The 25,554-nt window shown below is 43.9% G+C and overlaps 1 protein-coding gene across 6 annotated transcripts in view; it reads left to right on the top strand.

Moving 5' to 3' along the window:
• Positions 1-3,907: 3,907 nt before the first annotated feature.
• Positions 3,908-25,554, top strand: part of LOC142564365 (uncharacterized) — a 62,876-nt gene continuing 41,229 nt past the window's right edge. The window contains exons 1-5 of one of the 6 annotated variants that reach the window (XM_075675345.1): positions 3,908-4,111; positions 12,283-12,390; positions 19,456-19,802; positions 20,134-20,277; positions 25,234-25,537. In XM_075675345.1, coding sequence (XP_075531460.1) covers positions 4,099-4,111; positions 12,283-12,390; positions 19,456-19,802; positions 20,134-20,277; positions 25,234-25,537 — 916 coding nt within the window. In that variant the 5' untranslated portion in view covers positions 3,908-4,098. The remainder of the gene's footprint in view (positions 4,112-12,282; positions 12,391-19,455; positions 19,803-20,133; positions 20,278-25,233; positions 25,538-25,554) is intronic. The other 5 variants (XR_012824567.1, XM_075675346.1, XM_075675349.1 and 2 more) reach the window with 5 other exon arrangements.

Raw genomic sequence — 25,554 nt, 5'->3', positions numbered from 1 at the left:
GAGCAGTATGGATCGAGAGTTTATTTTTGAGTAGAAAAAGAAATGTAATTCTTAGAATTTTCCGCCGTAATTGTAATGTCTGTATACCATGTGGGGTTCTCACCCGTGCTCTTGGGACAAAGGAACGACAGCACAGTAGCGCAAACAATCACAAGGGCATTTACTGCGCCTTTCATAGACTAATGCCTGCTAGCCAAGTTGCTATCCACAAAACATGCCGATGGGCGCGCGACAAATCGCGGAAGTTCGACTCACCGCGACCGGATAACGAGCGAATATGTTCGCCCCATGCTGGACATCAACGCCTGGTCGTTCGCGTTTACGGTCACGCGAAATGTGGCGCGATCGAACGATCGTGTTCGTCGATTCCGGGGTAGGCTTCGCGAGACGGTCTCGCAGAAGCATGGATCGGCGCAGAACGTCCGCGCCGCTCGCCGAGCCCGAGCCAAAAAGGAGGAGCCTTCTCCGTTTTTCGCCCAAGTAACACCGCCGTTAAGTGGCGTTAGCAGAGCAACACCCTCGCCATCTCTTGTACTACTCCGTAAGCATACCAACCGCCGCAGTAAAGCCACGCGGCGAAGCCGGATTACAGGAGACGGGAGCCATGCGAGAAAACAACATATCAGGGGACGCGTGAGTCGCGCATCCCCACGACCATGATCGTCCGTAATAGTTGTTGGTGAGTCAGTTATACGGTACTTAGAAAGCATAAACCTAACTGCTTTCCGCTGAATCTTTTCCAGTGCATTAATATTGTGTTTATTATACGGATCCCAGACGGTACATGCGTATTCCATTTTCGGCCTAATGAGTGATTTGTATGCATAAAGCTTAGTTTCTGGGGCCGCTTGTTTTAGTTTATGACGCAGAATACAGAGTTTGCGAAGTGATGCAGCACATGCAGCACATTTTTTTTCCACCAATATTCCAATCGCCTCTTACTAATCTCCAGTGCGGACATGTTTGCTTTCCCCTTGCTCTCGCTGAACCTAAGGGCTTCAAGGAGACCAGAGGTGCATAAATCGACCGCTAGGCAGATATCTTCACTTTCTAATAAAACATGCTCTATCGCTTCTCTAGCTTTACCGCAGCAAGCACATGCTTCTTCTTCCCAATTGTTGTATCTCGCTTTATAAGAGCATGTTCTAAGGCATCCTGATCTCGCTTCGAACAGTAAAGAGCTTTCCTTTGAATTATCATAAATTGTTCTTTTTTCTGATTTCGTTTTTTCTCTTGAGTAGTTACTCAGGCTATGAAAAGACGAACAGGCCATAAAAGGTCATAACATTTATGACAAACAGGTAATCAAAGCGACACCAACAGCCAACGGTTGAACGAGATGTGGGCGCACGCTACTCCCATAGAAGTCGATTATCTGTGCAGGTCTGGAGTTCCACTAGGTTGTCGTTCTAACAAAGAAACCTTGCATGAGTAACTTCCATAAGTAACCTGCCATGAGCTGTGACAGACTGCTTGCATTGTTGACATTTGCGATCACAGTGGCCGCGATGTCAAGGCTGTGACCGGCCCCTTGGCTTCCACAGTTGACTGCCAGAACCCGGTGAACAATGTCTGCGCGTGCAGTCTGCTACTCTGTAAATAGCGTTAAATAACCTCTCGCATTGCTTTTTTGCACGCAGTAACGAACTGCACAGTTCTTGCATATTAAGTCACAGTATTTATCGAGTTCGTAAAGTTCACAGCAGTTTAACTGCTTGTCCAATTTGTAAAATATTCGCTTCTCCGCCTTTTCGAACTAGAAACCCCCGCAAAGAACGTTCGAGGACGGAATTCGATGACTATTTATTGTAACTCTTATAATGTGAGAAGATGCCTGCTAGTTCAAAAAGAGGATTGCGCATATATATATTCAAAGCGTACGTGTCCTTCGCACCACCGTTACTATGCCGCTGTGCCATGCGGAATAGCTACTTTGGTAGAATTAATTGGGAGCTGTGCAGCGGCGTTTTAGAGCGCTAGCTAGGATATCTGTTGCAAGCTTTCAACTCCCATACACGTGAAGTAATACTGCAAAAAAAAAAGAGCCACCTTTCCCTGAAACAGCCTCTATATATTTCCTGCACACACGTCGCTCGCAAGAAACTTCTGAAAACTTATGCCAGATCATTCGCCTCCTTCAGGCTTGCATATAAAGGCACACAGAAGGATACCGTATAATGCATCTTTGACACTAGCCTATCCGCAATTAACTCATAAAAGATACATGCAGCAAAGGATAAAGCTACCTGCCGTCAGAAGATTTTACCTTCTGCGGATACAAGGAAAGAAAAAGTTGCCATCTGCCAGCTGTACTCTTTGTTTACGTTTCTTGCGCCGCTCCTCCTACTGTGGCTCCATGCTCAAATGCAAAACATTCGCAAATATCCTGTTATTCTTTCATTGTCGTTAATTGTGCTATCAAACAGGATGAAAGCACTTTCCGCCAGCCGAAATAGTGGCACGACTGCTGAAACGGACCGCGGAAGCAGACGACAGCGAACAAGTTATAGCGCCACTCTGCTCGTTAGTTCTGTCCCTAGCGGCAAAAGGGATGAAGTAGAACTCGCGCGATAAAGCAGGGACATATGTGCAGGTCTGGGGTTCAGTAGTTAACTAGTTCACGGTAGTTCACTAGTTCGTGGCTCTAACATGGCTCTAAGCATAGAGTTTCTCACTATTACCTAGAGGGAAATCTGGCGCTGCTGCGCTGTGGTATGCATGGGAATGCCGGTATATTGTGACTTCGGATTGACATCGTTCTCGGAGAGACAGGACACCTTGCAAGTACGGTTCAGTCTGTCACAATGATTCATTTTCTACTAAAACAGCGCGTAAAAAGCTGTTTTAGCTTTATTATTACGCGAAAACATGTTTTGTTTAACTATGAGAACTTGTTATTGCGTGTACGACTATACGTTACGTAAAAAATATCAGCGGGCCGCTAAAGTTGGAAGACAGACGACAAGGTTCGCGCTCGCTCTGAAACAGTTGGTCGTCTGTTCTTGCTTTTCTTCGCTTGGTGATGCAGTGCGGGTGAGTAAAGATGTAATATGCGTGAATGGAAACATTTCATTAAGATTTTACTTTGAGAACGCGTTATTTCTGTAGCCATATCCACGTTTTAGACGAAGCCTCTTACAACACCAGCCAACACGAGCCTCGCAGACACATATACCGCACATATACCGTCATTCCCATGACGGCACGGTGCCCCATGGGTGCCCCCTTAAGAAACTCCCATAGACGGTGGCGCCAGATTTCCCTCTAGGTATTATAGTGAGAAACTCTATGGTTCTAAGGTCCTACAAAATTGACCTCCGAGACCGCCAGTGCATAACACGTCCTGCGCTTATTTCTAGATAAATCTGTGAAGCTGTACTTGCTTTGTACCGCAGAGGAGCCCACAGATTTTTTTTTATTTTTGAAGTTTGGGCTGAAACAGCCGATGTGTCAAGTGTTAACGTATAACATCAAAGCGCCTAGAAATTACTGTTGCTGCTCCCACGTCGACTCCTAATAGGCGGCGAGATAGCCTTACATTGCGCTAGTTGCATATACCAGTGAAGGGAGCAAGTGCATACACCTGCACGCACACAATACGTACAAATCAAGCATGTATGTGTAAGGTTTTGCTTACGCGCGGCTACGGCGGTTAACATACCTGTGGTTTCAGTTCTCGTTATTTTACGTACACCGCGATGACGATACCAATTGTAACAAAGCCATAAGCTAGAGGCTAGATCTGGCGTTGGCTATGTGACTAGATGAGTATGTGTAAGATCATTTCATTTTCTACGTGCTCATAAATTTTACTAACTTTCTGTTTGTGAAAAAGTCTTCGCACGTTATCTCGACCTTGCTATACGACCATGTTTAATTTCAGCACTTCAGAAGTGTCCTACGCTGGCGACGTTCGACGTCGATCACGAGAAGTTCGCCTCACCCGTTCGGCGTTTCCGTGCTTGTGTGGGATTCCGAAGTTTATTTTGGACAGTTCGTAAACATTCGAAAAAAGCCCGTGCAGCTTTCGCCGCTTGCGTCCGCTAACATGAAATATGCACAGAGCCGGACAGCCTCAAGTTTAGTCACCGTGCATTAATGGATGTATCAGGTAAGCCTTCGACTTCTCGAGCAAGTGATCCGCTGTCGGTCTCATCGACGACGAGGTTGGGGGAAGGTGGAGAAGGAAACCGCTCACCCGAGCGAGCGATGATGGTTGGGCTTAACGCAATTAGTACTGCTGTTAATTAATGCGCGATTTGCGGACAGTGCATGCTTCAGGTGCACTGTGCGTGCTCAGTCGCGCGCGAGCTGGCCCCCAGGGCGCGGCCGGTGCACGATACGCGATCACAAATTCGTCTGGCCCAGCGGCGAAGTGAACGGCAGTCTGTCCTTCCTGCTTCTCTAATTTGCTTTATTTCTTTTTTTCTTTCCTCTCTGCTGCGCTTTCCTTCCGCTCGCCCTGTTCCGTGGGCCGTGCGAGAACACGGATTCCGTCGTCGACACCAATTTCTGGACAGGGCTTGACGCGCGAGGGTTGCATTAGATGGTGGCCTCGTAACTGGGGGAAAAAAAAAAAAAGCTCGGCGTTTATTTTTTTTTTCTTAAAAAGAAAGAAAAGTGCGCGTGCCGTCGCGGCAGCCGCCGTTTCGGCGTGCGGTGTGCACGGATGGCCTGTTCCGGGGCTCTGACCGGGCGAGCCTTTCGACGCCTGTGTTGAAGCGCACCCCACCACAGCTGCTGCGTCCATGCACGTTGCCGCGGCGCGTTTGCACAGCGTCTGTGCCATGTGTGGCGACGCAAAACGCTGGGTCATATGCGCACCTGCGTATGCATGGCACTCGCACACACGCGCACACACACACACCCATTGAGTAGCCGTCTTGCAGCGCTTGCACATTGCAAAACTCATTGGGCTGTTTTTCGTGACTGGCTAATGTGGTAACGTTAAGTGTGCCGTTATATGAAGACTGAGATACACCGCATTTTGATGGGGGCGAAATGCGAAAACACCCGTGTGCTTAGATTTAGGTGCTAGGTGGTCAAAATTTCCGGAGACCTCCACTACGGCGTGCCTCATAATCGGAAAGTGGTTTTGGCACGTAAAACCCCATAATTAAAAAAAAAAAAACTGAGATACACTGCCCGACTAACTTTATGAGAAAATGCTGGCACGCAACCCGTAAAACTTGCCGCCTTCGCTTTGCGAAGGTCACGATATGTCTTCGCATAGTTAAAAACATATTAAAGTCAGCATTTAGAGATTGTATGCAACTGTACGTCGGTGATGACAGGTTTGTCCAAACTGGTGCGGCTGTAATAATGCTTCCGAGATCTGATGGAGTGTTCACGCTATTCCCGAATTAGCTGTTGCAGGCTTTGCAGGGCCAGCTTGAATTGCCGTAAACATATGAGGAAAACTAAAGATCGTAGTGTAGAAAGACGAGGGAAAATGCACATTGCACAGGACTGGCATCCTTGTGCTAAAATTTTTGTCTTTAATACGAGCCAACCCACCCAAGAAAGTGATTTCAGAACACATATAAGGAGTCTGCGGTTAATTAATTTTATATGGGGACTGAAGAGGCACGCATTCTGCTTCTTTATGGAAGCTGCTTGGGTCTCATCAAAACCTAAGCAGATTTTGGCTTCACGGGTACGCAAGCCGTTTGCGTCTTCTAGTCCAAAGCTGTCCAATATCAGGAGCAAGCATAGTCATCAAGTCATAGAGTTTACAAGGCTGCCTTAAGTTTCTGCAGATAAAGTGTAGTTGAACGTGCATTGATATTAAGGGACGTATTCTGAAACGTTCGCCGCCGCGAAAGTTTCGCCCTAGCCACGCCTCCGCCGTTGCGGCGCGCTCTGAATGGCTGCTTTGACAAAACCGGAAATTCAGGTGGCGCAAGTGAATTTCCGGTTTTGTCAAAGCAGCCATTCAGCGCGCGCCGCAACGGCGGAGGCGTGGCCAGGGCGAAACTTTCGCGGCAGCGAACATTTCAGAATACGTCCCTAAGTCAGCAATAATATGTGATGTTATACCTCTTACATTTATTCCAGTTTTACAAGTAGCTATTAGTATCATATTACAAGTTGCAAATCTTGCAAAACCATAGAACATGTAAGACTGTGAGAAAAGTCTGCAATAATGCTCACTTTTACGCAGCTAGGGAAATTTCAAGCGACCAACAACTAGTGCAGTCATTCAGTCAAATCAGACTTTGCTGACAAAAGTGATTTCTGGTACTTCACTATGCCATAGTGGAGCATTGGGCTTTAAACAGCTCTTCCAACAGATAACTGCATGCCTCTTAAATTTTCTTTTGTTCTCTTTTTTATATTTCTTTACTCTCATTGCATTTTGATCACACCGACTTTAATGCTGCTAGCTTTCATAAATGTGCCCCAGCCCTCTGCTATATCTTCATCAAGTGGTTTGATAAAACATGTACATAAAATCTTGGCACTTTTGTAGCAGAAAGTTTGATGCACACAGACATCTGATATTGCACTTAGGCAAAATTATAATCATCTATCATCACAGTCTGACAATCTTACTTTGATTAGTGCTTATGTGAACAATGTTCATACAGGCCTCGTAAGCATTGTTTTATAGAGCGCTATTAGTGTTATGTCTACTTCCCTGCATACTATTGTTGACAAGTTATCAGCAAGTATAAAAACATCTTCATCTTTACTGCTGTTAGTTGTAGCAAATTACTGATTATTAAACAAAATAGGAGTGCCATGTGTGCACGAATTTTCCAGGTAGATTGGTGGCTGATTTCTGCTCGAATTTTGCACAGATGTACTTTGCAGTGAGTTCAGTGTAATAGCATGTTTACGAATGTTTCTTGCCTGCTTATTTAGTAGTAAAGCAGAAGTGCATGCTGTGTGCATTGATGCTGCCAAAAAATTGCTGCAAAATTTTGTTGCAATGGAATAGTGGAGCCATACTACGGCAGTTTGCACAGTCCAGTTCATAGTTGGTCTTTAACCAAACATAAGCTTTAACTCGTGCTGTGTCCAAGTATACTCGTCGGGCCATCCATGCACACCCCTAGCTGCGCCCAAGATAATTAGTGAACGTGAAATAACTGTAGACTGGTTCCACCATCTACTCAAAAGTTGTTTAAACAAAAAGTTTATGCTAGATTTTGTTTTTATACAACGGGTGGTGAGACAGAGCTGGGCTGCAATTTTATAGCGATGCCTTTTGTGATGCTAATGCCTTTCGCCTCTTTTCGCATTTGTGAGTGGACCTGTTCGACACTGTGCCTAGGCTGGAGCGTCTCTTCACCACTCACGAATGCAAAAAGCGCTGAAAAGCGTTAGCATTGGAAAATGCATCACTACAAAATTGTGGCCCTGTTAAGCTGACATGGCATGTCAGTGCAAAAAGCTCTCCCTTTTTTTTATGATGCAAGAATTCATGAATGTCTTACTAACTGATACTCTTTCAAGAACCTTTTAGTTGTTTATGAGGTATCTTCAAGGGGTAATGACAGTAACCATGCTGCAAGAGAAGCACTAGTTGTTCTAATTAAAATCAGTATTCAGCATAAGTATTACCTTTTGTTTCAAATTTCAAATATTTTCAGATGTTCGACAACATATTGCCAATAAATAGCATTTAAATTTAAAGCCTGCTACTGGGTTACTTAAACAGAAATTGAATTTATTGTACCTCAGAAAAATACCTGTTAAATGAAGGTTCAAACCCTCTAAACCTCGGAAAATATACTGGAAAGCATTGAAGTAAAGTAGTTTTCTAGAATGCTTTGTATTATGTTCCTGTGATTGTTGTGGCTGCCACACGTGAGTGCAGCCCAAAAATAAGCTTGCATCACATTTTTATTTTTTATGAGCAATGCTATAGTACGTAGCCCGATTTTATACATGGAATCGGGAAATTTTTCTCTGTGTCATGACGTCGCGGTAGTATCAATGGCACCAGGCCTAGAGTTTTTAGACAATTTTAATATCAAATTAAAATATGTTGCAACTTTTTCCAAACTTTTGTACTAGCCAAGTGTGATCCCTCTTATGTGTTGAGAAACAGGTGTTAGCATTTATAGAACTTTGACATTATGTGTCAGTGCTCCTTTAAGCAACCAGTATAAAACGGACGAAAAGTTGGTACACCAGTTTATTAGTGCAACCTTCATGATCATAATATTCTTGCTTTTTTGTTACTGACTGCATGAGCACAGTATACACTCCAAGAAAAGTTTACAACCGTTTGAGTCGTATCTTGCCACACAACAATAAACGTCATCTGTCTTGTCCGCATTTCCTTTCTTTAACACTGCGAGCCCGGTACTTCCTAGTAACGAACGACATGCGCATTATCAGCGTGACATAGCATTGTCGACAGGAAAGTAGCGGGTGCGGCGTTTCCAAGAAAGGAAACGCAAGCAAGGCAAATGATGATTATTGTTGTGTGGCAGATATACACCACAAAGGGTGTACACTTTTTTTAGAGTGTAGTGCTCATGATCTTTATTTTCTAAGTGCTGATGCTGTTGTAATGACACAAACTCAAAGCATTTTCCTCATTGAAAAAAAATCTGGCAGAACTCATCTCAAAATGAATTTCAATGTTAAAGGGTCCCCAGACAACCTTGGACATTTTTTACACATTTAAAACAAGCTACCGTGACCATAATCTGTGGCGAATGCAGCAGTGCTACTTGTCGCGGGAATGCCACAAATTAAAAAAAGAAAACAATCTCATGCGCCTCCTCTACTGCCCCCTCCTCCTGTTGTGATGTCAACAGCATTCCCCAAGTGATGTCACCAGGAGTAAAAGTGGTCGATTGGTCGGTCGTTGAGGAACAACAGCATCAATATGACAAGAGCTGACTGTGTTTCTAGAATGGTGGGCGGCTCACCCATTCTGTGCCACTGAACCTTTTATGAAGCTTCCCTTCAGTCAGCTTCAAGCGGAGGACAATTAGAGGCGGACAAATGGAGGAGCCTTTCTTCTGGTGTGCTGACGCAGCCCACAGTTTTTTCTGCACTGCGTAGGGTTGGTGAGGGGGAGAGTGTGCGAGTGTAGAAAGGTAGGGTGGAGAGAAAGAAACAGTGGTAGCTGCGTACTCATTCACCAAACACCTATAACTTTGCTATAATTGCACCCCTTTAAAAAATTCTTGCGGCCATAGGTTTCTTGTAGACTAGCACACATCAGCCACTGTGTAACTAGTTTTTGACTTCAGGGTCGTATAGGGCCCCTTTAATGTGATTAGCATTGAAGCAATGTCAGCGACCCATTGTATTGCGAACACCAAAACGTATATGCAGCCGGGCTCTTCTCTCACACTTCTTACTGCACATACTGTACCATCTGGCGCTGCCACCAAAGAGCTTGTGCGGGGCATGGGTGTGATTCTGCTGAGCATCGGAAAAATTTAAGGGACCGTTTTTGTCATTGCAGAGAAGCACATGCGTAGTTACCCTGGTTGGCATTAAGGGTTCACTGAAGAGTGGCACACACCTACTGACACATACCCAGTGACCCAAGATGGTATCAAAGAGCAGCAGAGATCGAGTGGCACATGGTTGGTGCTCGAAGTGTCAAAGACGTTCATTAAGGAGCAGCACATGTCCAGTGCGACATCCTGAGTGGTGCATATCGGCATCAACAGAGGTGGTGCATATATACACAGTGCCACATAGCCACCGACCCATGTTGTTCCGCTGGTTGGCTTCAAACCTTGTTTCCTCAGCACAGAAGCCCAATACGCTGCCCATTCGACCATGGAATACCCTGTGTGACAGACATGCGGACAGACATGAAGATGGCAAGTTGGGCCAATTGGTTAGGATTCATTGTAAGGTTCGTTACAGCGCAGCACAAGGCATGCCATGTCGTCGTTTTGTACCTTCCTTTTGTCCGTGTTTTGTGTTGTGTTGTAACGAACCTTACAATGAAGATGGAAGGACAGACAGAGAGACAGATAGATAGATAGTCAGTCCCCCAAAAGTGTATGAAGTACCCTAAGAATGGTAATCATATTAAAAACAAATCTGCTGCATGCAGAAGGCTGCCTAGCTCAGCAGCTCAATGATATAGTGACTGGCACTTGCAGCATTAATACCAAATAAATGTGTTTACGTACATGAGTAAAATCTCCCCAAAGATGTTATGAATTAAAGCTCTTTTTACTCTTACAACTGCTGTGTTCAAGTTGGTTGTTATTGCACTTATGAAAAAATGGGCTTTCATATTATATAAAACATCAGGGAGTAAGAAACTGGTAGTGGGACCTCCTATCATTAGTAGCTACGTAAGAGTATTAGAGCAGCAACAACTGGGCAATAAAAGTGTCAAGAAATACAATCCGTAGGGAACCAGTTATAAAATAGAAAACAATTAGATAAGCATTAAAACATTATACAATAGTATCACAATAAATAATCATAAACAGGAATGTTTAGTAAAGAAAAGAAAAATATTCACCATTTTACATGTTACCAACAACGAAAAATACAACTTGTCTTGCAAAAATGTGGATCCTAGCCATACAGTAATAAATGTAATGTAGAAAAAATAAAAGAAAATGTAACAATTAAGAAAATGTGTTTATGACAAATGACAACGTGATTTTGCTAACAGTATTTTTTTCATCTTGTGCTTAAAAAGCTGCAATGAAAGAGATGACTTAATGTTAACAGGGATGCGATTCCAAAGTGAAATGCCATAGAAGTGAAGTGCAAATTTTCCATAGTTGGATCTGATTTTAGCTAAGAGAAGGTGATTGTGCTCTGAAAACCTAGTATTATCTTTGTTGATGAGGTTATAAAAAGAAGGCTGTCTAATGATATTTCACGATGATGTTATGCACTTTGTACACGTTGTGGTGGCTTATTGGTCGTAGCATTCTTGTACTGAGTGTAAGGTCACCGGTACAACCCTTGGTTACGGCAGGCACATTTTAATATAGTCAAAATGCAAGAAACGTTTGTTTACTTACATTTAGCTGCATGTCAACAAACCCTAGTGGCTAAAATCAACCCAGAACACCTCTGCTGCGGCATCCTTCATAAGCAACAGTGCCAATTTCAGAACATTAACTCTTTCATTACTGGGCCGAAAGAAATTAATCAATTTGATCAGCAGTTTTCCAGCGGATTGTTAAACATTGCCATGAGTAATGTCCACTTTCATTTTCTCTTTTCCTCATTACTTTCTTCAATTTCAACCACAGTTAATTACCCCTATGTTTTCCTTGACTTCATTGCCTGTTGGCTTGATACAGATCTGTTATAGCATGTGTTACATAACATCAAGAGCCAATGAGATCGGCAAGAGTATGTGAAAGTGCACAATCGATTCATCAGTGGGACTGTCATCCTCCATGCTCTCCCTTTCCATGAGTGTACATGCCCTGTCTTTATTGTCCTTCAAGGCCCCATTGTTTGCAAGAATTCCTCACAATATTTTCTTACATATTCTCATTTCTCTTTCTCATCTTAATTTGCTTATGCATACAAAGGACCAGTAATAAAAAAAAAAGCTTATGTTAAAAATAAGTTATGCACATGTTCTGCTTCACACCAGTTTTTTTAAAAACAAATTGCACAATTAACAGTGGCAAAGTGTGTTTCCCTAAACATAATAGCATTGCAGACAGTGCTTGCATTTCGGTGTGCGTTGCATGCATGTACACACCTTTGTCGCTTCTTGCTATTATAACATGCAGACATGCCATGTAGTCGGTGCTTATGCCCTACTAAAAATCTTGGAAGCTGTACACGTTGTTTCAGCATACATTCTGTTAAACATCTGTGTTGTTCCAATCCACAGTGTTTCCTTGTGTAAAAGCTTTCCATTTATTGGCTAGGCAGGCAATTCTTCCAGCCTTTGGGAAGTGGTTGATGCTGGTTGCTTGCTAGCAAAAGGGTTGGAAAAGAGTTTTGCCTTAGATTTTCATTTCATTTAATTTTATTACCTTAAAGACCCACGAGGGGTATTACATAAGGGGTGGGTACATATATTTTGGTGAGCGAGTGTTAACACAACGAAACATGACTGGTAACATTATTGGCAAAGTTGGATGAGCACGTGATGGCTGCAATGTCGTTGGGTAGGTCGTTCCAGTCTGCTGCAGTCTGGGAGAAAAATGATGCGGCAAAAGTGGTAGTTCGGGCACGAGGTTGGGAAACTTGAAGCGGATGACGATGTTTGTGCTTATAGCAGAAATGCTTTATGTGCTGCCTTGTTGTGCTGATATGGCTGTGGAAGTGGTCATGCATGTTGCCGGTCATTTTTGTGTACAGATGCGGATTTTGACTCGTACTGGGAGAATGAGTCTCGCAACAACAACCGCAACCGCATCCGAGTAGGCCGCCAGTACCAGGCCACTGTGCCTCCGCTGCTGAGGCCAGGTGAGAGGCTTGATTCTGGGTATTCCAGGGTTTGGTGACTTATTTTAAAGGGACACTAAAGAGAAATGTATCTTAAGCTGTATTAGTAAATACCTTTCTGCAATACTGAATAAGCCAGTGTTACCATGAGATCAGGCTTGATAGGCCAGAGAAGATGCAAGGAGCATAGGATGAATGGAGACCTTGCCTTGAAGTTCCATTACCAGCCAACCATGACGTCATGGATTTTGATATTTGCTTGGGTATAGTTGATTTTTTATTGGTAGAAATGGACAACATTGTGCTCTAAAAGAGCCAAAGACTAAACATAGTTATTTTCGAAAGCTTTAAAGGTGCTAAAAAAATGCACTTTGAATGTCACAATAATTTAGCCGTGCTGGGAAATTGAAAAGTGCTGCATGAAATAACAATGCTACATGAAATTGGAAAACAAACAAAAGAAAAACAAAATGATGGTTGGCCTTCATTTTCCCTTCTAGTTAATTACCGCTTACTATACAATTAACAAAAGTAGTGTTTTGAAAGCATGCTTTATCAGTGTGAATTCATTTACCATTTCTCTTTAGTGTCGAAGGCACTCTTCAAAGTAAGAATGGCATACATTGTAATTAATGTGCAAAGGGGAGGAGGACACAAGCAAACAAATAATGTGCTGCATCCTTGTCATTATTTATTTGCTTGTTCCTCATCTCCTTTGTGCATTATACTCTTGGACAGCTTTTTGGCCATGAAGCAAAAGCTGCAGGGCCGGAGCTTTCTGCACATGTATTTGTATGCAATGCAGCCTGGGTGAGTTTGTTATCGGTTTTGGTTTCAGTTTGTCTGACTTTGCATAGCTGCTTAATTTAGTGAAGGCAGAAACAATTCAGTTGGTGTGAATTTCTGAACCTAAAATATGTTTTACACAACCAACATGTATTGAGTTTTGAACAGTAGGCAACACACCCTGCATTGGTGCCCTGAAGTGGCAGTATGGCCTCGTCGTCGGTGAGGAATAAGACGTGTAACCGAGGCTGGCTTCAGTATTGCCAGTGCAGCATGAGTCGGCTCACTCATTCATTTGTATGTGCTGACATTTGTAATTTCCAGATGTGTTCGTTTGGTTCCCATGTAAGTGCTGCGAACACTAGTTCTGTGCGCTTTGACAGTTCTGATCCTTTGTTGCTGAAGTTGGTCATCAGACTTTCAGCGGAGCTGACGGACGAGGCAGCAAGCGGTGAATACTCGCCAGAAGATGCAGGCGATTTTTGCCTTTGAGGAATACATAAAACGTGCGACAGTCTCGTGTGTGCTAAAACTCGAAAAGGCATAATAAATATACAATAATATAACAGTAGCTGACTGGTGAATCTTGCGTATTGTTTAATGTATGTGCTGTAAAATATATATATATATATATATATATATATATATATATATATATACAGTTGCACCCACTTATAACAATATTCAAGTGCCACAAAAATTATAACTGATCATAGTTATAACCAGGTTGCATGAAAAAAAAAAACTAGGGGATGGCAGAGTTGTTGTGAGAAAACTATAATGGAGGGGAGGCCAGTGCGCCTCCCTATCACATTGCTCCATCCGGCTGCTGATTGTTCACATGTTTAACTGCTTCCTAGGGGCTCTGATCGCATGCAACAAAGCACGGCTGTCAGTGTTAAAGAATGGCACTGATATAACAACTACAAGGAGGGGTCATGGGTGGCAAGCGATATGCGAGCTCCGCTGAGGCATCATTTTGGTAGCTCCAAATGGGGCCTTTTAAGAAATGCGAGACGGTTGCCACAGCAGCCTGTCAGCTTGAGAAATCTAGAAGAAACACTGAGGCAAGATTGCCACAAGCATCTCACAACGTACTTCTCACTGGCCTGCACGAGATAACCCGATGTCCGTTAGCCTTGCATGCTTTACGCGAAGCTTGCCAACATCCTTCTCCAAGGCATCTAGGTGCTCCACATAGTGCAGCGGAAGCTTCCTCGTGAAAACGAAGCACTGGAGGGACTGAATCATATGCTGGGCCTCCTGTGAGGACAATAGTGTGGCAGCCTGCCCTACTGTGTCACCGCTGCCGTCGCTATTCGATGCAAGCACATTCGCGACGATCGCCTCATCGGTTAGAAGCCTTTAGTTTCGAAATCTATAGCTGAGCGCTTTCTTTTCACCCGCAACCTCGTGCATTGACAATGATCAGCGGGCGGATCAGCCATCTTTCGTTTTGGCAGCTAGTAAAACGAGGCTGGGAAACCATGTGGCCAGGAACGATTTCAACAAAAACAAACGCGAGCGATTAAGCTGTTTACAGAATTGCACTGAAAGGAGCCAGTGAGCAATCTGGGAGTAGCGCAGTTGGCACAGTCCATGCGTGTTTCAGAGGGTGGTGTGGTGTAGAGATATGTACACAGCCCATTTGTGTTCGGAGGGTTGGAAGGGCGATGGGAGAGAGACACACGGAGAAGGCTGGTAAATGAATGCACAGCGGCTGTCAGGGCCATCGTTCAGCGGCTCGAAGTTCTCGTTCTTTCTTTTTTTTTCTTTTCAAAGATTTCATATTTCATTCACTACCTTTCATCATGGGCACCCAGCAGCCAGACTTCATCGTTATAATCGATAATCCAGCATCTGGGCATTGTGGTAAGGGGGTTATTTCACCATGGAAAACATACAAAAGTTGACGGTGCAGCAGCTTCTCATTGTTACAAATGATATATTGTTAAAACCGGTATCGTTATAAGTGGGTTAGACTGTATATTATCTATTTTGCACGTATGAAACGGTGAACAAAACTGCGGGACTACCTGCAGCTGCAGTGCAAGAGGCGCGATTCGGTGCTGTAGCCTTCGCTTCATAGCCAAGAGAAGTTGCCTGCAAGTATACTTACAATGAATTCATTCCTACTTGCCTAACTTGCAAGAATGGCGTATTTGGCATTCTAGAATTCCAATTTACTATTACAGCTAAAATAGTTTTTCTCTTTAGTGTTCTTGTAAGTGTTGTTGTTTGGGGAATATTCATTGCTTTTTAGTTATTTGGTGCTTTTATCTGTAGAGAAGCTGATAATAAAAGAATAAATGTAAATGAGCCAGTAATGACAGCTTTTTATTTATTTTTATTTATTTATTCATACCTCAAATACCTCATTTTTGGGGTCTTATATGAGGAGTGGGCATAATAAGGTCATAGTTTCAATGAATGCCTTGAACGATGAATGACTTGAGTGGTGCACCGCTTCAGCAAGTAGATGATTCCAGTCTTTCGCTGTTTGAATGACGAAAGAGTTAAGATTGAGTGATGGTACGAGCTAGAGGGTGATAAACAGCCTTTGAATGGCTATGACGGGATGAAGTGTGATGCGCAGGCGTGATGTCGGTCTGGTGAAGCAGCGAGTGATAAAATTTGTAAAAGAGACACAGTCTTGCTGTTTTGCGGCGGTGCTCGATGGTGGGAATGTTCAGAGATGACTTAAGTTTAGTGACCTTAGTGTGGTAAAAGTAGTCGGAGTGAATGAACCTTGTTGCACAATTCTGTATTGATTCCAGTGCTGTTGCCAGGTTAGATTGGTCTGGGGGACACACTGAGCATGCATATTCCAGTATAGGTCGAACGAGCTTTAAATATGCGAATAGTTCTACTGAGGGGGGAACAAGACTTAGATTACGGTGCAGGTAGCATGGTATACGATTGGTATCATTGCTAATGCTGCAAAGTGTGAGGACCAACCGAGGTTACTGGTCAACTTAATACCTTAGTACTTATTCACAGCACATATTTCAGAACCGGTGATAATGTAATTAGCTGAAATGAATGATTGGCGACGGTGGAAAGTAAGTAGCGATGTTTTGTTCACATTGATAGACGTTAGCCAATTATTACACCAAATTTCAATGACGTTAAGGTCGGATTGGAGAGCACGAAAATCATCGTCGTTAGTAATATGACAATAGATTACGCAATCATCAGCAAATATACAAATTTTGGAAAAACAAGCTCTCTGTAAGTCGTTAATGTAAATTAAGAAGAGTAGTGGCCCCAGGACTGTGTCTTGCGGCACGCCGGCGATAACGGGTGACAAATTAGACGAGCATTGGTTAGCGTAAACGAACTGTTGACGGTTAGTCAGAAAGTTGGGTATCCATTGGAGAACACAAGGGTTAAGTTGCAATAATTTTAGGAAGAGCCGTTCATGAGGAACCTTGTCAAAAGCCTTTTGGAAATTAAGAAGAGGGCATCTATGGGTATGTTTTGATCAAGATGTGAGCTCATGTCATTAAGGAATGCTTTCCTAAGACACTCAGTTAGGAATGAAGTATTGCTTTTAGAGGTGTTATTATCAGACATTCAAGGCTTGCCTTGTTGTGCATTTAATTTTTGCTGCATATGTGGCACTAGCTGTTTAACTTTCACTTTCGTGTAATGTTTGTTTTATAGGAAAGACATCAGATGAACCTGCTTGTTACATTGCATAAAGATGGTCTTACCAGACAGCATTAGTAGTTTATGAGAGCTTAAAATGTTAATGTTTTGAAGCTAATGGAAAGAACCACCACATGTCTGTCTAACAAAAGCACTGAGCAACATTGAATAAAGCATTCAGAGGACATTGAGAGCACTTCATTGGCTTTTAGATCCAGCAAGGATGGATCCCACAACACAGTGCTTTCTGTGGTGCCACTGGTCTTGAAATGCGTTGTTGTTATGTCAGAAATGTAATTGACAAATCAAGCTTGATGTAACACAGCTTAACACCATTATAAAAAAGTTTAGACTAAGATAGGTGCTGTATATTTCTGAGGGGCAAGGGTATTGAAAACAGTCATTTTAAAGCCTTCCTTCAGTGGAAGAGACAGCAAGAATGTCCCTTTCAGATGCCAATTAACTCTATCAATTGAAGAATTGAATCACCTTTCCAGAAGAGGGTTGTAGCACCGAAAAAGACAACACATAGAAGCGAGACAGGTGTTGTCTTTTTTGGCGCTACAACCCTCTTCTGGAAACATGCACCAACTAGCCCCCCAACAAGTATTACTCAATTGAATCACCACATCTCTTTTGCGTTCATAATTGCTAAATATGTACTGCAGAACATAATAAGAATTCCAAATTCTTCAGTTAGTTTCTTTTTTCAAGTTTGCAAAGTGTGTGTTCCACATGGGAACAGTCTGCAGAAATTTCCTATGTGTGAACATCAGCTATTTCATGTCTGGCATACTTAGTGCCCATCCAGCCACTTGAAGAATATGCCTGATGTAAAACACAGTCAGAAACATTGAAAGAAGTGATCTCACTACATAATGACATACTCACACTGTGAGGAAACACCCAGATTTTTACCTGCTATAATCACTGTGCACATATTATTCAAATTTGCACCAAAGGTCCAATCAGGAAGAGTCTCAAATTGCATGTTACACATTTTAACCATTCCTTTACCACTGCCAGGTCATTGGAACTAATACATAGCATATGACTTGTGTATTTGTGAGCTCGCTTCTAGTTGCAGTCTTTGGTGCTAGATGGCATCAGTGGTTAACATTAGTGGTATCATGTGTAGTTTTTTAGTGTTACGGGCTGCTTGAACATTTCCATTTGAAACATCAGTGCTTACATGTTGCATTGCAGAAAAATTTCTTGGAATTTTCTTGGAATTTTCTTGCAGTTTTTGCCATTTTGCACACAGCACTTCAAGGGGATACAGCAGCATGATTAGGCTAAATGGTGCTGTTTAGCTTTGACATTCCCTGCCAGATGGTTGCCAAGTTGGGCAGGAAGTGGGCAGATCAAGAACACTAGCTAGTGATGGCCGCTTGCACAATACATACCGCCAAAAATGGTCATCATGTGCTGTGGCCTAGAGGCAGTGCAGGCTTACGGTTTGGACCTGGCATTCAACCCACCAGTGGTGACCCAGTGGCTTCGGCTATTCCCAGCATCATTTCAATTGGACCAGAATCCAAAAATGCTTGTGTACAGCTTTTAATTAAAGTATAATACTCCAGAAACTGTTGGTTTGTAAACACCGTTTCATATGTAGCAGGCAACACTGGAAGCCGTGCATGTAGTGCGGTCATAGAACTCACTCAGTGCCTGTTCTACTCCCTGCTCTTTCTGCTGCTTGTTATTCTTACTTTTTGCTGAATTTCTTGTGCTACTAAAGATCATGTGATATAGCAAGCAGCAATACGCTCAATAAGTTATTGTCTCACTCTGTGTGTTTCACAATGCTATATATAGGTTGTGTCCAAATCAATGCCCAAGTGATGACACTCATTGGGCTACAAGAACAGATCACGAAGGCCATGTTTTTGCTAACTGCATGCGCCGGAACAATTTGCAGAACCAGAAAGACATAGGCACCATATTTTGGACACCACCCATTACGGCTTCAAGTTGTAGACATCAGCCTATGTCAAATCACATATTACTTTGTGTTTCCAGTATGTGAAATACTATGTTCTGGTCACAAGCACAAGTGCTGTACTGTGGCCACTGATTACAGAAACGTGTCACTCTGCTCATTCGGTGGCGAGTAGGTTCAGATCTGTGATGCTATCCATGTAAAGAATATTTCATATTTTGTTGTGTAAAATTGTGAGATATAATATTACATAGATTTACATGACAAAGCATACAGCTTTTTTTTATATATGATGGGTCTGTTTTTTTGGTTGTGAATGCAAGCTGTGAGAGGATCTTCTCAAGCTTTTGTTTCAATGCCTGCTATATTTGAAATGGAGTATAGTAGTTTAACAGCTTTTACTGAGCAAGTTGTAAGTTGTGTCTAACAACTGAATACTGGTAAGCACAGTTCCAAGATGGGACAAAAGAAAGACACAGTACAAGTGCTTGTACTGTGCTTCTGTGTCATCCTTTTGTCCCATCTTGGAACTGCGCTTACCAGTATTCAGTTGTTAAGCATGAACCAACTAGCCCAGCAACAAATTTTGTTTTTTTCATTTCATTTCATTTATTTTTTCCTTAAAGGCCCGAAGGCATTACATAAGGGGGGAGCAAAATCAAGGTCAAAGGTCAAGGTTGTTACTATAAGTTGTGCTTTGTTTTTAGGGGAGAGTGATGGGCGTCGTCTGGAAGACTTGGAGACGCTCCGGTGGCGGCCTGAGAGCCTGTCGGAGCAGAGCATTGAAGAGTACCTGTCGATGGCCAAGGCGGTAAGCCTGTTTGCCCGCGCCATGAACAAGTGGGGTCCCGAGGGCGGTGGAGGGCCAGAGTGCCTGCAAACGGCACTGCGTGGACTCTCGGACTTTGTGGCCTCGCACCATGGCTGCCAGCAGGATGCAGGCTGCCGTGTGGCCCAGCCCCCACCACCAACATGGACATCTGCTGAAGCGGGCCTGTTCGCGCGTGCCCTCGACGAATGTGGCAAGAACTTCGGTGCCATCAAGAAGGACTTTGTGAGTGTGTGCACAAGTGCTCGCCCGTTCGTTTGGGACAGGAGCTTTCCTGCATTAATTGCCTGCTGTTTTGAATAGGCTGGGGTGTTATATGCAGAACACATTTGCAGGCAGCCAGTGCAGAATGTCTCACAAACACTAAGTGTCTGCAAACTTTCCACAATAGCTGCGTGGGTGTGCATGCCTCTTTGTCGTTTCTAAAATGAAAAGCCTTCTTGTGTCATTTAATATATTCAGTTGGCATATGCTGTGCGCAGGAATTAGCGCGAGTCGACTGTGATGCCTGTCTGCATCCTCTTAACAGCTGAGAGTGATGCCTTTATGTCCATAGCTGCCCTGGAAACCGGTGAAGAGCCTGATTGAGTTCTACTACCAGGGGCGCCACCCCAAGCAGGAGCCACAGGAGGATGGAGAGGAAGAAGAGGGCGCCGCTGGCTGCAGTGGAGGCCATTGTTCCACTGCCAACTGTGTTAAGGTACAGCCCAAGTTGCTTGACAAATTCACCAGTGGTTCACCACAAGCTGTTCCACATGCACTTGACATTTATTGCTACCCTGTGGCTGTCTCACGCATTCACTCAAACTAATAACTCGGCAAAACCACGGTTCTCTTGCAGCAGAATTGTTCAGAACAGCAAAAAGCAAAGGCAACTTTATGTGGGAGACCGAGCTTGTGCGAATACTTGACTATGGCCAAATCACATTAAATAGTGAATGTTCGAATAATTCGATTTGTGAATCGAATATCTACTATTAGATATTTAGAATATTTAATATATTTGGTGTAGAAACACATGCAGTGCCACATGTGTTGCCGGTGCCACAGAGCTCCTCGTGCTCAATGCGGCCAAAGTGAGCGTTTCACTTCATTTTCAGTGCTAAAGGAGCACCGAGTGTGCCGCAGACGAGTCGCCTCAGCTGATGCAATAGCAGTCTTGGTCACTGCAAGCACTCCCCAATTTCGGCCTGATGCGGGGATCGCACACACAGCACCCAAACGCTGCAATTCTCACCGCATTGACTAGTTCCACGTCCCTTGGTACAAGGCTAGTACAGGTCAACAGGACCGATCAAAATGATAATGTGACTTGAATAAAGGTAACGGCAAAAAAAGCAGTGCATACAGTCAACAACCGATTTTTCGGACCCTCTAGGGAACGTAAAAACGTCCGAAAATTCAGGCAGTCCGAAAAAATGAATGCATGCAAAAAACTCGTTTTTTTTTTCTTTTTTTCTCGGATCGAGAGGTAAAGGGCGAAGTACCAGGCTTCCGAAACCCTGCCAAAGCATCAGTGAAGTGTCTATAAAAAAAGGTGTTCAAAAACTCTGTATGCAGCCTGACTGCCGGTTTATTATGTACATGTGCATCGTCGGGCAGCCGGTGTTATTGCTGCAGTGGCTTGAAGAACTTGTTGATGGTTGTTTGGACAGCGTTCCGGTTGCATGCGATCATATTCACCTCGATCTGAGCAAGGGTCATGTCAGCACTGTACACTGATGAAAGAGTCAACAGTGCCCGCGTCAACTCGGCGCTTGTAGGTGGCGCAGGCATTGGCTCCTCACTTTCAACATCGCAGTCTTCTGAATCCCCCACAACCTGACAGACTATTTCCTCATCAGTCAGTTCTGCGCAGAAGTCGAGCTCGTTGTCAGCGTCAACAAACTGTTCAAAAGTTATTTCCGTGGGTATGGAAACTCCAGCAGAGCGGAGGTCATTGATCATGTCATGATCAACAACCTCCGGAGCCAAAGGACTTTCCGTCGCATCAAGTCCGGAAAATTGGACGGCGGGGGATTCGAGCATCTGAAACTTCAGATGTCCTTATACATTGATTCTATGGGGCTCGTGGCGGTGCCACGAAGACGTCCGAAATATCAGGCATGTCCGAAAATTTGGGCGTCCGAAAATACAGTCGTTGACTGTATTTAGTAAAATGTGGAAGCATGTGAGAAGATCAGGCTGATTAGCCCCCGATTAGGCGCGCAGAGCATGTTGGATGCACGGCAACGAACGTAATGCCGCTTCAATATACGCCAATCGCCATTAATCATACCTGCGCACGTGATATCGGGACTGATTATTGATGAGTCACCCGTATGAACTTATTAACGTCAAGCATTTCGGAACGGGTAGCGGCCTATTATCACACTGGGCAGTGGCAAATTTTATTACTAAAAAAGTATATTTTCCAGACCTTAATATACTAGAATGGAGCTGTAATCGGTGCTGACATACTAATTTGGTGTTCCCTTTAATAAGAGTATACCGTATTGTATGTCTTAATTTCCATGTGCCTATGTTACTGTTATGTTATGCAGTGCTAGGAGACTCCCAAGCATGTGCAGCACCACATTTTCTTTCCCAAAATTTGTAAGCGTTAACCCTTTGAGGGCCAATGACCTAAATATACGGCGCCGCGAACAAGTCATAAAGTGGTTGATGCTGTATATTTACAACGCCGTCTGTACGTATAAAAAACTCGCCAATTTCCTAACTTTTTCTTTTCTGTCATGTGCTGCCACTATGTGGGAATACAGGGAATTTCTTTCTCGCGCCTCCCTTTCTTGGTTTTCGTTGCATGGTTTGTTTTAGAGCAAGTTTGCTCCCGCGCGTCTATATGCTACCGCTGGCGCATTGGCACGCGGGCAGGCGGGCGGCGGTTCGGGTTTTGTTATGCGGGGGGTTTTGGCTCCGTGCACTTGCAGAACGGATGACTATCTCGTTAATAATTGCTCAAAGGGCGACCGCCTCTTTCTCGCTCGTTTAGTGCTCACAGGGGTGCGCATAGGAAGGATGCCGCCGTGCATGCGTTTCCGTTGCCTTCTTTTTTTTTTTTTTTTTTTTTTGACACTCGCGAAAACTAATTGCCTCTGGTTGGCGATAAGATAAAGATTAGTGGAAGTTTGTCACACATGCTTTTTTGACGGGCACACAACCGCATAGTTTTCTTGAGTGTGCGCACCTACGCAGTTCGATTACGCTATGGATGTAGACGTTGGTGTAAGAGCAGGAATATTTGAGTCTTGCGAAATATTATCATGTGTGCATGTTCAAGGCCTTGAACTATGTGCATAAAAATGCATCTAATTTTTAATTCTTAACAGTTCTTTTCCTTTTTATTGTTGTTATTCATAAATGAAGAGCACATATATACCAACGCAAGATATTTTTTTCTCACTTTACGGTCACCCTAGAAAAATTGCGGTAAATTTTTTTCAAAATGAGTCCCTAAGAAGAATTGGAATCTGCAAAAAAAAAAAAATCGACCCTGGGCGGTCGCATATGGCGAAAAAAATCGAGCCTCAAATGGTTAAATGTTGTAGAATGTGTTCTGATGTATAAATATTCTATTCGATATTCGACTTGTTTTTCTTGATTCGGTTTGATACTCGATTTGAAATCTACTTTTTGGTATTTGCACACCCCTAGTGAAGACTTCTTTCCTAGATCCATAAGTGAGCTTTCCCATGGGGCATCATGACAATGTAGTAATTACAGTGCAGGCAACTTTTCAGTACAGTTGAAGCCCGCTATAACAAAACTCTGCGTCAATAAAATTCCTGCGTCAGCGAAATATTTTTATATCCCCGGCAAACTCCCATAGGATTCATTGCAATGTGTACCTCTGAAATGTCACTGTACTACAATCCCACATCAATGAAATTTGCTAGAACCCCTCACATTACCTACTTGCGCATGGCTAGCAGGCTCCAAAAGGTGCTCAAATGCGATTGCTCTGCACTGAAATTGTGTAGAACACCACTACGTTACACTTGCGTGGGCGCTGCCATTTTTGTTTACAAAAAACAACCAAGTGCCGAGAGCAATCGTGGGCTCCGAAAACGTCATGGCCGCCATCTTGTTTGATGATTGCCCGTACGAAGCAGCACGCATGTTGCTACCGACATGTGACAATGGTTTTTACGCACCTAGTGTAGTGCTTCGTGTGCGTCTCGGCGTGCAAAATGCAGCAAAAACAAGGAAATCCACATCACACCGATGTGGAATTGTTAATGGCACTTGAGATGACACTCGCAGCATGGAGTGCCATGCATGGGGACACAATTGAGCTATAGTCCGAGAATGCTGTTTTTTGGTGCCGCCCGACCGGCACCAGATGTAGACCTGCCCGAAGGGGCCATAATCTTGATCGATTGCCTTCGGGTGTACGAGGTACGATCACTTTTGTGCTCTGCACCTGATGCATCGGCGCCTACGGGCGGCGGCGTGCACTGGAGAAATGCGGCTGCATGCATGAAGCGCTGTTGCTTTGCATCTGGTGCCGAGTTACGCAAAATCTCACAAAAGCGATTGTAGCTCGGAAAGCAGTTGACCGAGAATACTGCTCCACGGTGGTGCTACCACTGCTGATCGACTCACGCGGCACACTTTGTACTGTTGATAATGCAGTTCTATATCCTCAAGCTAAGCTTGCCAAAGTAGGCTAATGGAATTTTGACAGTAAAGTTTCATTCTGCGACTCATTACCTATCTGTGCTGTCTCATTTCACAACAACAAAATTCTTGCGAAAGCAAATTTTTTTGCCTTCCCCACCAATTTCGTTGTTGCGAGTTTCAGTTGTAGTTGCACATCTGTGCAGCTACTGTTTTGAGAAGATGCATGTATTGAGGAGATATTTATGTGGTTCTCATTATGTGAGCCCAACCATCAAATGGTCAAGGTCCCATGAAAGGGACCTTGCATGAAGGGTGAGCATACGAAGGACAATGGCAGTGAAGATTTTTACAGATGATTCTTCGTCCTTTACAGCAGGTTCAAAACGTGCGGAATCGTTTATGAATGTTATGCGGCTCAGAAAGGCATCCTATCCTAAGTTGTATGCAGGGGGCATATTCTGTGAGGATCACTTTGGCGATACTATTGCCTTCGTGTGACGTAGTGCTCAATCAGCCAATCAGGTTTTTCTCAACCAGCCAATCAGTGTGCGCCTGTCGGCTGAGGCAGTACTGTCGCCTAAAGTGATTGTTGCAAAATACGATCACTTCAGCGATACTATCGCTTTTGTGTGATGTAGTGCTCAACCAGCCAATCAGCGCGTGCATAACGGCCGAGGCAATACTCTCGCCAAAAGGGATTGTTGCAGAATATGTCCCCAGGAAGAATCGATTTGTATACTGTAAACACGCTATTTTGCACAAAACCAAAAATGACTTCAGAACGGGAAGGGACATTTCTTTTCACTCTGTGTAGTATATCTCTCGTCTCGTGCTGAAGTCGTTCTTAATTTGTACGATACGGCGAATTAGTCTAGAACACGTGTAACCAACTAGCCCCAGTTGCAGCTTTGCCAGGAAAACTTACTGCAGCAATATAGCCGATGGGACCACGGTGATGGGATTACTTGTGCGATGTCTACTGTGTTGGTTAAACAAGTAGTACCAGATTATGATTCAGTCGTCATTTGTGCAGTTTGGGGACAGGTCCAGTGCGGGCAGCTTCTACAGAAGCCAACTCGCTGAGGGCGGGAGGTCTGTCTGCACTGTGCAGAAGGAGCCTGAGGTGAAGCCTGAGCCGCCAGACGAGCCTGAGGACGAGGAGGAGCTCCCAGCAGCTGAGGAGGCCCCCTCGGCCTCACCTGTGGGCGAAGGTGGCAGCGAAGAAATCCGCGCGCCCCCATCAGGTCCCGAGGTGAAGCCCATGCGCGCCAAGCCGCTGAAAGCACCTGAAGACGCTGCCTCGGTAGCACCCGTTGGTTCACTCAAGTTTTTCCTTGGTGAGTGAGTGTGCATT

This window comes from Dermacentor variabilis, chromosome 11 (assembly GCF_050947875.1).
Source record: "Dermacentor variabilis isolate Ectoservices chromosome 11, ASM5094787v1, whole genome shotgun sequence".
Classification (NCBI taxonomy): Eukaryota; Metazoa; Arthropoda; class Arachnida; order Ixodida; family Ixodidae; genus Dermacentor; species Dermacentor variabilis.
The sequence above is the reverse complement of the archived record's forward strand: the minus strand, read 5'-3'. Positions and strand labels throughout refer to the sequence as shown.